Below are 14,648 nucleotides of genomic sequence, written 5' to 3' on the forward strand. Positions count from 1 at the left end.
ACTTAGTAGTATGCGAATACAGACCAGGGTTGGGATCCATTGCTTTTTAATACAATTCAGGAAGTAAATAAAAATCCTATTTCTTGAATTGAAAAGTTGCACATTGTATTCTATGAAGATGTTTTCAATTCAGGAAGTGAATTGACCACAACCATGACAAGTACCCAAACATTAACTGAACAAACTAACGTCTGTGCACGCTTGAGTGTTTAGCCTACATACACAACGGTCAGTGAAAAGGGGAACATCGATATCACTAAAACTAAACTACCGCTGAACACCATTTGATAAATACATCGGTATGATAGTGTGATGACGTGGATTATATTGATCATAACACTTTTCACCTAAACGTAAAATACTCTAGCTCTCTCTGACAAGTAATCACTTGTGCACCAGAGTCTCGCCAGAGCGTCAAGTCCAGTAAGGACTAGGGACTACAGGGAAGTGAGAGAGTGAGAAAAGCCACTTGGAGGAGAAGTGGCAGAGCAAGTGAAAATGCCTGGGAGAGCGAGTGAGAGAGCAGTGCTGAGATAGCAAACCCTGAGAGTCACTAAGTGAGTCTATTTTAAGGCCTTCAACACAGTGAAGAGAATGAAATAGTCATCTCAGGATTAAAGCTTGCTGTTGGTCTGGTAATAGACGACACACACACACACACACACACAGGTCTGTACCTCTCCAATACACAAAGGGAAGGGCTCTGTTTTCTTATGAATCGGCAATATTTCTATAGGCTATGCAACTGCAGGAGAAAGAGAGATGGCTGCTAATAAAAAGAGGATCCCATCAGATTTCTATAGGCTAGGCCTACTATATTTATTTCTCAACTTTCCTAATATTAAGCACATTGCTTATATTTACAACAGGAGTATAGCCTACCTGGCTGGCATGAAAATAAACCACGGTGGAAAGCATCCTGCATTCGCTATTTAAGTGCATAAATGACAACCTCTTCCTCAATGTGAGCAAGACAAAGGAGCTGATCGTGGACTACATACAGGAAAAGGCGGGCCAAACAGGCCCCCATTAACATCAACGGGGCTGTAATGGGACAGGTCAAGAGTTTCATGTTCCTTGGTCTCCCCGTCACCAACGAACTATCATGGTCCAAACACACCAAGAGTCGTGAAGAGGGAACGACAACACCTTTTCCCCCTCGGGAGACAAAAGGTTTGGCATGGGTCCCCAGATCCTCAAAAAGTTCTACAGCTGTACCACCGAGAGCATCCTGACCGTTTGCATCACCGCCTGGTATGGCACCTGCTGCGTAGGGCCCAGTACACCACCGGGGTCAAACTTCCTGCCATCCAGGACCTATATAATAATCGGTGTCAGAGGAAAGCCCATTAAATTGTCAGGGACTCCAGTCACCCAAGTCATAGACTGTTCTCTCTGCTACCGCACGGCAAGCAGTACCGGAGCGCCAAGTCTAGGACCAAAGGGCTCCTTAACAGCTTCTATCCCCAAGACAAAAGACTGCTGAACAATTAATCAAATGGCCACTGGACTATTTACATTGACCACCCCATTTGTTTTGTACACTGCTGCTACTCGCTGGTTATTTTCTATGCATAGTTACTTCACCCCTACCTACATGTACAAATTACCTCAACTAACTTGTACCCACGCACACTGACCAGCACCCCCTGTATATAGTCTCTATTGTTATGTTGTGTTCATTTGTTATTTATTTAAATTAGTTCATTTGGTAAATATTTTAACTCTTCTTGAACTGCACTGTTGGTTAAGGGCTTGTCAGTAAGCATTTCACGGTAAGGTCTGCACTTGTATTCGGCACATGTGACAAATAAAAGTTTGATTTGATATGCATTTCTTTTCCGCAGCCCGTTTTGATGCAGGTGTATGATACTGGTCCATTTTAAATCAAAACAAAATGTCACACATATATTAATTTGTTTCTGTAAAGTCACGATTAAATTAAGAATAGTCTGATGGGTGACAATATTAGCCAGTCTCCAGACCTGAACCCAATAGAAAATCTTTGGAGGGAGCTGAAAGTCCGTATTGCCCAGCGACAGCCCCCCGAATCCTGAAGGATCTGGTTGGAGGAGTGGGCCAAAATCCCTGCATATGATCTCTGTAATTGAAAATAAAGGTTTCTGTACCAAATATTAAGTTCTGCTTTTCTGATGTATCAAATACTTACGTCATGCAATAAAATGCAAATGTATGATTTTTAAAAAAGTAATTAAATGTGATTTTCTGGATTTTTTTTTTTACAGACCTCTACATGCTTTGTAAGTAGGAAAACCTGCAAAATCGGTAGTGTATCAAATACTTGTTCTCCCCACTGTATATAAGCAGTGAGTGAGTTTCAAGTTTGGGGAAGCTCACCTTTTTGCCATAAAAATGTACCTTTATAAATTATAATAAAAGCATTGCATGCATAATTGCGGTCACTTTTGATAATGGTGTTTTCCCGCTAGTGGAACATTTGCGCTCATAGCCTATTACCATGTGTGCATTGCTGCGCTTATAATGTTATGAAATAGATAAATAGTTTAACAACATTGCATGCATAACAAAGTTTGATGCAAGTGGTTGTATTAATTTTCGATCCATCGTATCCCACAACTGTCCCGGACTAGGTTTGGAATATTTAATTCCTCGCACAGAATAAGTCGCCTTTGGCACTATGGGGGATAGTAGATTGACATAGGCTAGTGCTTTTGCTGTTCGTTAGGCCTACTCATCTTGTTGGCTGATGAAAAGTAAATGTGGACACTTCTAATATATTCAATATGCACCTCGGGATTAGATAAGGACGCGCGCAATTGCGTCCCCGATGTGTCGGCCTTCACTTATAGCCTGTGAGAAAGACCCCGATCGGGTGACGGAGAGGTGTGAGTGAGAGACGCTTTGGATAACACAGCACACTCAGGGAGAAGGGAACGACGCAGCACTCTGGGCCGCAGAAGGCATGGATTTTTTTAGGGTGCATTACGGCCACAAAGGGGATGCCGCCGTGAAATTCGAGGCATTATCAAGTGCTTGTCAAATTGTGAATGAGTGTGATGTAGCGTGTACAGCCTGCGCAAAAAAAACAAAGCATGCCTTTCAAGCAACTTTTTATAGCCCAATGTTTGTAGAACAACTAAAGTTACATAACTCTAAATTAAGCATATAGGAATACTTATTTCTTTGTTAACCGCTCAACAAAGAACAGCTGCACGTGCGCACTCCCTCAAATCATTGAGAAAATGTTTGTTTTATTCTGCTTTGTTCAATTGTGTTCTTCATACTATAAAATAATGCCACAGAATTTAAAAAAAATCTTGTCTGTTAAATGAACTAGTGTAGCCCACAGCCATTCGGCATAGCCACATCAGGACATGACCATTTTCTTCATATCATGGTTCTTTAGACCGGTTTAAAATCAATGGATTGATTGTGACAGTGAAGGCTATATTAAATGGATTTGTTAGACTTTTTAAAATGACTTGTAGACTGTGTTCGGAAGCCAGATGCTAAATGTATTTACGTTAATTAACGGCCAATTACCGTGAGACCGACCGTTATTTGCTTGACAATCACCACCTGACGAAATGTTGTGACCTCCACAGCCCGAGCTGAGTCACACCCATAAACACATAATATACAACATAAACATGCATGCCACAGCATTCTGTGATGAATGAATAACTTGACCAAAGTAAAACAAGGAAGAGGGCCTATTTTCCAGAAATTAATCAATCATCTACTTTGTCAGCTTCTTCTGTGTCCAGTATAAAAGCCCCATCTAAAACAGAGTGTTATCTGTTGTCTACCTTAGACTTACTGGCTACATTCATATTCAACTTGCACTCAGACAAGTCACGCTCCTCGTGCATTATAAAGAGATACAGGAGCAAACTGTCATGTAATAAAATGGAGAACGTGACTGTCGTCTCAATTCTGCACTTGAACCTATTCCGTCTATTGAACTCAGTCATCATAAACACCACCCAAATTCACAATTTGATGCTGAATTGGCCAACCTTCAAATGAACCCACCATGTCTTGAGTGGCCTAGTCACCGAGCAGGGCTGGTTGCATCTGCTTAGTGAGCTCCAGGCGGATCTTATCAGTGGAATAACATGGGGATCAAAAGACAACACACAGAGAGAAGAGGAGAGAGGAGAGAGAGCAGGAGGGGGTGAGAGATACAGAGCAAGATAGTGACAGAAAGAGAGAGAAACAGAGACCTGCTTTGGCAAATGTTTCCCATGCCAATAAAGCCCCTCAAATTGAAATTGAGAGGGGGAGAGAGAGAGAGACAAACACAACAGAGAGACAGACAGAAACAGAGAGAGAAAGACAGAAACAGAGAGAGAGACAGATGCCTGGGCCCTGACAGTAAATCTCAGTACGCCATCAAAAGGAACATCAAATTCAACAAACCAATTAGGATCTGTCTAAATATTCTTGACTCAGTTATAGAACTATTGTTGTGAGATCTGGGGTCCTCTCACCAACACCAAATTGAGACTCGCAAAAAACACCATAGTGCCCTCCAAGCTCGTCATCAAGCTCGAGACCCTGGGTCTCGACCCCGCCCTGTGCAACTGGGTACTGGACTTCCTGACTGGCCGCCCCCAGGTGGTGAGGGCAGGCAACAACATCTCCACTCCGCTGATCCTCAACACTGGGGCCCCACAAGGGTGCGTTCTGAGCCCTCTCCTGTACTCCCTGTTCACCCACGACTGCGTGGCCACGCACGCCTCCAACTCAATCATCAAGTTTGCGGACGACACAACAGTGGTAGGCTTGATTACCAACAACGACGAGACGGCCTACAGGGAGGAGGTGAGGGCCCTCGGAGTGTGGTGTCAGGAAAATAACCTCACACTCAACGTCAACAAAACTAAGGAGATGATTGTGGACTTCAGGAAACAGCAGAGGGAACACCCCCCTATCCACATCGATGGAACAGTAGTGGAGAGTGTAATAAGTTTCAAGTTCCTCGGCGTACACATCACAGACAAACTGAAATGGTCCACCCACACAGACAACATCGTGAAGAAGACGCAGCAGCGCCTCTTCAACCTCAGGAGGCTGAAGAAATTTGGCTTGTCACCAAAAGCACTCACAAACTTCTACAGAAGCACAATCGAGAGCATCCTGTCGGGCTGTATCACCGACTGGTACGGCAACTGCTCCGCCCACAACCGTAAGGCTCTCCAGAGGGTAGTGAGGTCTGCACAACGCATCACCGGGGGCAAACTACCTGCCCTCCAGGACACCTACACCACCCGATGTCACAGGAAGGCCATAAAGATCATCAAGGATAACAACCACCCGAGCCACTGCCTGTTCACCCCGCTATCATCCAGAAGGCGAGGTCAGTACAGGTGCATCAAAGCTGGGACCGAGAGACTGAAAAACAGCTTCTATCTCAAGGCCATCAGACTGTTAAACAGCCACCACCAACATTGAATGGCTGCTGCCAACACACTGACTCAACTCCAGCCACTTTAATAATGGGAATTGATGGGAAATTATGTAAAATATATCACTAGCCACTTTAAACAATGCTACCTAATATAATGTTTACATACCCTACATTATTCATCTCATATGTATTCGTATATACTGTACTCTATATTATCTACTGCATCTTTATGTAATACATGTATCACTAGCCACTTTAACTATGCCACTTTGTTTACATACTCATCTCATATGTATATACTGTACTCAATACCATCTACTGTATCTTGCCTATGCCGCTCTGTACCATCACTCATTCATATATCTTTATGTACATATTATTTATCCCCTTACACTTGTGTCTATAAGGTAGTAGTTTTGGAATTGTTAGCTAGATTACTTGTTGGTTATTACTGCATTGTCGGAACTAGAAGCACAAGCATTTCGCTACACTCGCAGTAACATCTGCTAACCATGTGTATGTGACAAATAAAATTTGATTTGATTTGTACACTTTAAAACTCCAAATAATGCATGCACAGTAGAATTAGGCCGATACCCGCTAATCAAAATCCAGAAAAGAGCCGTTAAATTCTAGAACCACCTAAAAAGAAGCGATTCCATAACAAAGCCATCACCTAGAGAGAGATTAACCTGGAGAAGAGTCCCCTAGGCAAGTTGGTCCTGGGGCTATGTTCACAAACAGACCCCAGAGTCCCAGGACAGCAACTCAACCCAAGCAAATCATGGGAAAACAAAAACAAAAATAATAATAAATTGGCCGATTAATCTGCATCAGCTTTTTTTGGTCCTCCAATAAAATCGGTATCGGCGATGAAAAATCACAATCGGTCGACCTCTATTAGAGACACACATTTCCCTTCAGATTACACAGACATACAAAGAATTAGAAAACAAAAATCCCATTTTCATAAAACTCCCATATCTATTGGGTGAAATACCACACGGCGTCATCATAGCAGAACAGACTACAGGAGGCGCACAGTACTACATGCCATCTACATGTGTTCAGTGTAGCCAACTGACTGAGGTCAGTCAGAGGGGGTCACAATAAACCCTGATGTGCTTCCAACCCAAGTGCACGAGTCCTGTCAGAGAGCAGATAAGCCTGTAGCCAAGGAAGGGAAGTCCTAGAGTTATCAGTTGGCTAAACGTGCACACACACACGCAAACACATCCAGCCGTGGTGGCCTGGACTAAACCAAAAGATTGCCGCTTAGCTGTTCCGCATTCCCCTCCTCCGCTCTCTCGCTAACCTCAGGATCGGAGGCTGGGACAGAACCAACCCCCCCCCCATACCACTGTGCTCTAGATCACGGGTGCGTCCCCCTACGGGCCCTGGTCAAAAGTAGTGCAATATATATGGAATAGGATGCAATTCGGGACGTAACCCATGACTGCAGGTTCCTGTTACGATAAAACCACTAAAACATTGACTAGGGACCCAATCAACACGGGAAAAGCAGTAAGCCTGTAATAACCCTCTACACCAATTCTATACATACACTTTAACTGCTTAACATTGAAGTTCTTAGGCAGATCTAGTACAAACATGGACTGTTGTCCGAGTTGTCCTCATGATATCTGAATGGGCAGATAGGCTAACTTGTGCATGGGGCATAACCGTATGAAGAAAAACCTGTATTAAAATGGTTAAACCTGATGCAGATGGGTCAGTGTAATAATTATTAACCCGTTTTGAAAGAGGGGAAGGACAAAATGCTATGAACAATACTTGATAGGATACCAGTTGCAGTAGTAGCAAACAATGTCTCCACAAGTGTAATTTGTAAAGTTGTATCCTGCCTCAAAGCATTCTGCTAAAATCAGCATACCATAGAACACATATTGCAGGTTCTACAGTGGTTTTCCTTTCAACAACCCTCCATCGTGGACAAAGTCTTCTATTTCTAAAGGTCTTGTGGACACACACACACTTCCTCAACTTCGCCTCAGACAGACTAGACTTTGTGTGTGCCATTGATTGGGAAGCCAAGGTCACTTTCTGAAACAGAAAAGGAGAACTGACATTGCAGTGTCACTTCACTTTTTCTGTTTGTGTTAAGCGACCTCTTCTCCATACATCATTTTTAACCTTTACTTAACGGAGACAATGCAGATGTGCTTGTCTGGTGGAGAGCAATGCAAACTGGCCAACATGTGCCACTATAACAATCCTCAGGGGCTTGGGTTCTTACAGATAAGAGAAAAGAGTGACAAATGTGTAGACTACTCATAGAGAAACAAACACAAAAAGGCTTTCTTGTCCTCTGAATCACTGTGATAATTCCATGTGAATCGCACAGGAAACTAGGGGTCAGCCAGCTACAATTTCCGAGAAATGATGTTGTGAATTGCGCCTCTTGTGAAGTAAATGGAGCTAATTCTTTATGATGATCACATGTATTAATTTCCATGCTGCACAATACTCTGGACTTCATGAGTCACTGCTAGAGTAAGTGTTGTGAGTCGAGCAGTTAGATTGTTGCCACATTGTTTGAAAGTTATTGTGTTTGACATCTGATCTTACAATCACTGATCATTAAAATTACATTTAGCCAGCTAGCTAAATCCCAAATGGTGAATAACATTTTACAACCTTATTGCACACCTTTGTCAACGGAACGGATCTTCTGTTCTGAAAGGTAAAATGTAGCTCTGTGGCTATGGTCAAAGCCCAAGCCTAACTTTGCTCACTTAGCTAGCTACTGTTTTCAAGACCCTAATCTGGTATGATGATTGAGTCACCACCACCACCACCATGCAAGCTATATTTATTTTCTTGGTCAATGTTGCTAGCTAATGTTAATTGGCTAGCTAGCTGCCTAGGTAGCTGGCTAACATAGATAGCAATCCAGCCACCACCAGCATCAAACTAACTAGCTACAGCCATATAGGTAGTTCTAACTAACTTCAACTGCCTACATCTTCTGCAGATGAATACAATACATTACATATAATTAACTAGCTCATTTACCACTTTCTCTGCCAGTCGGTGTAGCCTAGCTGGTCGGTGTAGCTACCCATAGCTAACTAGCTAGCTCGTACTGTAGCTGTCTAGTTAGCGAGCTGGCTAATTAGCCATCTATGCTAGCTTCCTGAGCCACAGATCATCAGCCGGGTAGCTTAGATGGATAGTTATACGACTGCTAGTCACCCACCTTGTCCATTAGTTTCCAGCATTTCTCCACGGTCTTTTTGTCCACGGCCCCTGGTTGGTGATTGGAATGGAGGTGGTGATGGGGCTGAAACGCGTCCTTCATCATCCCGATCAGTCCTCCGCCTTTCTTCAGATTTCCTGCCATATTAGGGTCCACTAGGGTCGGCCAGAGCGACAGTCAAGGCTGGGGGACCGCCCTCCTTCCCCAGTCAGACTAAGCAAAAACCGGGCACCCCCCGGGGAAGACAGCGCCCGAATTGGATTCGAGCGAGGGTCCGTCGGGGGGGTGGGGGGGAGAAGGGAGTTCTATCTAAACAAGGTTCCCATTAAACCCCCCACCAGTGGTTGGCTCGAGCCTCGGCGACAGTGGAGCAAGCCGCAGCCGGGTGCTCAACAAGGAAAATGACGGTTGGCAAGCAAGTCACAATGAGAAGAACGCAGATCCGCCTAGTCGACTAAAAGAAGACAACTATATCGACTTGTCTATCAGTCTGATATCCGTGTAGATTTCGCTGTATTCTTATTGACCGACCCTGTTTCCTTTTCAGCTGCTCGCTCTTTCCGTCTTCGTTCTTCTCGGTGACGGGAAGTTGCAGGCTGGAGACAGTCAAGAGTCGCTGGCTTGATAATACGCTTACTGTAGAGGAAACACTGACCGTGGCGCCAATAAACTAACTTAAAGGGACATTTACACAGATAGCGAAAATCATTAACACAATAGGAAAGGAGACGGGGTGAATAAATACACTTAGAAAAACCAACACTGCCAGCCAGCAGTTTCCCCCTCTGTGTGAGCAGCTCTTCCTGTTCATCCCCTTCCGTTCGCGGAACCTCTCCCTGCCCTCGTCCCCCGCCTTACACAAATGTTGCCCCCCCCCCCCAACACCTCCTCCAACAACGCCCTCTTCATGCGCGACCTCGAGATGAAAATACAGGCACGCGCGTCTGTTTGCATGTTCAAGAGCATCATCAATTACGGTCGGAAATTATTTTAATTTGGCTGTGTAAATTCAGACACATTATTTTAGCACGTTTTTTTTGGTGTGGTAAATTCCTAACAACTACTGAGGCACCATTCACCTATGCCCGCTCCTGTGGCATGAACATTATACTTAATGTTGCAGCCTACATAGATGGGTGCTCCATGATAATTATGCAGTTGGCACTAACACACGTAAGGCTCTGTCTGTACCGTTGTCGTTTCATCAGATCTCTCAGATTATAATTCAGGTGTTATATACAGGCAGAGGCTTCAGTTCCGCCGATGGTAACCGCCCATCCCACCCCCCTGGAAGCCTCTTCCCCAGAGCTAATTATAGATATCACCCGTGCACGTCTGTCCTCTACATTATGCACACGTTTTTGTGGTAACCGTCCCTTCTCACCGTCAATCGGGAATGATAATTATTCAAGTTTTACCAGTGAAACAGCATCTGCATGCTAAAAATGTGATATCAGATTTTATTCCCATATGGGAGTATGCATTTAGATCTTGAGTTATGTACAGTGTTGTTAAGAATTATGTAAAGTGAGCGAGGTTTAGAGCAGATGGTGTTAACAAACTGTAGCATAGACCTATCTGTGTTTTGTTTCAACCAATGCACATATTTTGCCTATAGAGCCCCACAGTGGAGGTGACATATTAGGCATAAATCATAGGGAAATGTTTCTAATAATCTTTCCACCATTCATTTTTCCCATAGGGGATTTTAGAAACACTTAAAACAAGGGCTGTGTTTTGTGTAGGCTTACCCTGGTGTGACATTCTGATAACCATGTAAATGTCTCTCGGACAAGGTGACTTTTATCAATATATTTGTCTCTATTTACACTCATTATCCAAAATGCTAATAATAAAAATGCTAACGCTAATGATAATTGTCTGTTCAAACAGCTAACACCCAGCTCAGACACCCATACATACCCTACAAGACATTCAACCAGGGGTCTCTTTGCTGTCCCCAAGTCCAGAACAGAGTCTGGGAAATGCACAGTACTCCATAGAGCCTTAACCACATGGAACTCTCGTTCACATCAGGTAACTCAAGCTAGGAGTAAAATCTGATTTTAAATAACAGATAAAACACCTCACGACACAACACTGTGACTGTGAAGACACACACACACTCACGGCCAGTCTTGCTTTTCTGCTGCCCTAGGCGAGAGTAAAAAATGCTGCCCCCAAAACTACAATAGTCCCAGTAAGCAATATGACGTTGAAAATATGTATTTTCCAGATATTGAAGTTAGGTTAAATTTAGGTTCTGAATGCAAGGTGAAAAGACATATTTTCTGTACATTTAAAATATTTTCCAGGACTTGAAAACAACTATTTTCCAGATATTGAAAAATACCTTTTTCCCGGACTTTGAAATCAGGTTAATTTTCGGTTCTGAATGAAAGTTGAAAATACTTATTTTCCGAATGTTGAAAATATGTATTTTCCTGATTTTTAAATCAGGCTCATTTTTGGTTCTGAATCAAAGTTGAAAATAAGTAATTAATAGAAGTATATGTTTGGACCAATTTTTGTCCAGACCACACCAAATCTGAACCAAACATAGACGTCTATGATTGGTTCAGATTTGTCCGGACCAAACCAAAAACCAATGTCCGTGGATGTGGAAATCAAGGCAGGTCCGGACTGCACCAAACAAATATGTCCAAAAGGCATTGGCATCGGTTCGCGCTTACGGACAAGCCAAATATTTTGCGCCCCTGCCTTTGTCAAAGTGGGCACTGTTTATCACAGGGCAGGGATCACAGGCATCAGCTCTCACCTAAAAATCCCATATCAAATACAGTACATGTGCCATTTGATTAATTGTTCAGCAGTCTTATGGCTTGGGGGTAGAAACTGTTAAGGAGGCTTTTGGACCTAGACTTGGCGCTCTGGTACAGCTTGCCGTATGGGAGCATTGAGAACAGTCTATGACTTGGGTGATTGGAGACTTTTTTTGGGGCCTTCCTCTGACATCACCTATTATATAGGCCCTGGATGGCAGGAAGCTTGGCCCCAGTGATGTACTGGGCTTTATGCACTACCATTTGTAGCGCCTTACGGTCGGATGCCGAGCAGTTGCCATGCCAGACGGTGATGCAACTGGTCAGGATGCTTTCGATGGTACAGCTGTAGAACTTTTTGAGGATCTGGGGACCCGTGCCAAATCTTTTCAGTCTCCTGAGGGGGAAAGGTGTTGTCGTGCCCTCTTCACAACTTTCTTGGTGTGTTTGGACCATGATAGTTTGTTGGTTATGTGGACACCAAGGAACTTGAAACACTTGACCCGCTCCACCCCAGCCCCTTCGATGTACAGGATCCAGTTGAACGCTGAGGTGTAGTCAATGAACAGCATTCTCACATAGGTGTTCCCTTTGTCCATGTGGGAAAGGGCAGTGTGGAGTGCGATTGAGGTTGCGTCATCTGTGGATCTGTTGGGGCAGTATGCGAATTGGAGTGGGTCAAGGGTTTCCAGGATGATGGTGTTGATGTGAGCCATGACCAGCCTTTCAAAGCACTTCATGGCTACTGACGTGAGTGCAACGGAGAGGTAGTCATTTATGCAGATTTCCTTCACTCTCTTGGGGACAGGGTCTATGGTGGTTTGCTTGAAACATACTATAGCTATTACAGACTCGGTCAGGGAGAGGTTGAAAATCTCAGTGAAGAGAGCGTGATCACACTGTCATCCGGAACAGCTGGTGCTCTCATGCATGCTTCAGTGTTGCTTGCCTCGAAGTGAGCATAAGAGGCATTTAGCCCATCTAGTACAGTGCTTTGCAAAAGAAAATAAGCAAACATGTTTGGTGTTCACCAAAAGGCATGTGGGAGACTCCCCAAACATGGAAGAAGGTACTCTGGTCAGATGAGACTAAAATGTAGCCTTTTGGCCATAAAGGAAAATGCTATGTCTGGTGCAAACCAAACACCTCTCATGACCCCAAGAACACCATCCCCACAGTGAAGCATGGTGGTGGCAGCATCATGCTGTGGGGATGTTTTTCATCGGCAGGGACTGGGAAACTGGTCAGAATTGAAGGAATGATGTATGGCCCTAAAGACAGGGAAATTATTGAGGGAAACCTGTTTCAGTCTTCCAGAGATTTGAGACTGGGATAGATGTTCACCTTCCAGCAAGAAAATGCACCTAAGCATACTGCTAAAGCAACACTCGAGTGTTTTAAGGGGAAACATTTAAATGTCTTGGGATGGCCTAGTCAATTCCCAGACCTCAATCCAGTTGAGAATCTGTGGTATGACTTAAATATTGCTGTACACCAGCGGAACCCATCCAACTTGAAGGAGCTGGAGCAGTTTTGCCTTGAAGAATGGGCAAAAATCCCAGTGGCTAGATGTGCCAAGTTTATAGAGACTTGCAGCTGTAATTGCTGCAAAAGGTGGCTGTACAAAGTATTGACTTTTGGGGGAATAGTTATGCACGCTCAAGTGCTGTTTTTTGTCTTATTTGTTGTTTGTTTACCAATAAAAAATCTTTAGCATCTTCAAAGTGGTAGGCATGTTTTTTAAATCAAATTATACAACCCCCCCAAAATCAATTTTATTTCCAGGTTGTACGGCAACAAAATAGGAAAAATGCCAAGGGGAGTGAATACTTTCGTAAGCCACTGTAGGCTCGCATCACTGGGTAGCTCCTGGCTGAGTTTCCCTTTGTAGGGAACTATATGCCACTTGTTGAGAGAAATTGTCATTGTTTTTGGGGCAGAATTATGTGAGGTATTATGTGTTGTTGTTGGAGGTGCGTCTTGGTCAGTTTAGCTCAGAAAATTCCTCCCTCGTCCATCTGCCTGGGGGGTACGAACAAAGGATCAAATTCGGGAAGTCGTATTCCTTCTTGTACTGCTGGTGAGTTACCACTGCTCTGATATCCAAAATATATTTCCGTCTGTATGTAATAACACCCCCCAAAAATCTGGGCTAATAATGTAAGAAATAACACACTCACAAAAAAATACTGCAAAGATGCTTAAGAACTAGAAGCAGAGCTGCTATATCTGTTGGCGCCATCTTACCTTCAATACGATATTGTAATATTGAATTGTCGTAATATGGTACAGTATTGTACGGTTGTAATGGTGGAGCAGTGTAAATGTGTATGGTGCACAATGTCTTCTGTTGTTTTATTTATGTTGTAGACCAGTGGTTCCAAAACTTTTTATAGTCCCGCACCCCTTCAAACATTCAACCTCCAGCTGCGTACCCCCTCTAGCACCAGGGTCAGTGCACTCTCAAATGTTGTTTTCTGCCATCCTTGTAAGCCTGCCACACATACACTATACGATACATTTATTGAACATAAGAATGAGTGTGAGCTTGTCACAACCCGGCTCGTGGGAAGTGGACCAGGCACAAATAATAATATAATAATAAATAATTTTGCTCTTTACTTAGCCATCTTCCATATAAACCTTATTTGTTCATCAAAAAATGGTGGATTACTCACCACAGGTTAATGAGAAGGGTGTGCTTGAAAGGATCCACATAACTCTGCAATGTTGGGTTGTATTGGAGAGAGTCTCAGTATTTTTCCACACACAGTCTGTGCCTGTATTTAGTTTTCATGCCAGTGAGAGCCGAGAATCCACTCTCACATAGGTAGGTGGTTGCAAAGAGCATCAGTGTCATAACAGTGCGATTTGCCAAGGGAGGATACTCTGAGCGCAACCCAATTCAGAAATCTGTCAGTAGCTTCTGATTAAATTCAATTTTCACAGAACCGCTTGTTGCAATTTAGATGAGGCTCTCTTGTTCAGATACTGGACTGGAGGCAGGGCATGAAAGGGATAACGAATCCAGTTGTTTGTGTCATCTGTTTCGGGAAAGTACCTGTGTAATTGCGCACCCAACTCACTCAGGTGCTTCGCTATATCACAGTATACATTGTCAGTAAGTTTGAGTTCATTTGCACACAAAAAAATCATACAATGATGTAAAGACCTGTGTGTTGTTCTTGTTACTGCAGACAGAGAAGAGCTCCAATTTCTTAATCATAGCCTCAATTTTGTCCCGCACATT

At 43.4% G+C, this 14,648-nt stretch overlaps 1 protein-coding gene across 1 annotated transcript in view; it reads right to left on the minus strand.

Annotated features, from left to right (window-relative positions):
• LOC118386314 (E3 ubiquitin-protein ligase CBL-like) overlaps positions 1–9,418 on the minus strand; it is a 39,670-nt gene extending 30,252 nt beyond the window's left edge. Inside the window, exon 1 of the mRNA XM_035773973.2 lies at positions 8,616–9,418. Coding sequence (XP_035629866.1) covers positions 8,616–8,759 — 144 coding nt within the window. The 5' untranslated portion in view covers positions 8,760–9,418. The remainder of the gene's footprint in view (positions 1–8,615) is intronic.
• Between the last annotated feature and the right edge of the window lie 5,230 nt (positions 9,419–14,648).

The sequence above is a fragment of the Oncorhynchus keta genome, chromosome 1 (assembly GCF_023373465.1).
Source record: "Oncorhynchus keta strain PuntledgeMale-10-30-2019 chromosome 1, Oket_V2, whole genome shotgun sequence".
In the NCBI taxonomy this organism is placed as follows: Eukaryota; Metazoa; Chordata; class Actinopteri; order Salmoniformes; family Salmonidae; genus Oncorhynchus; species Oncorhynchus keta.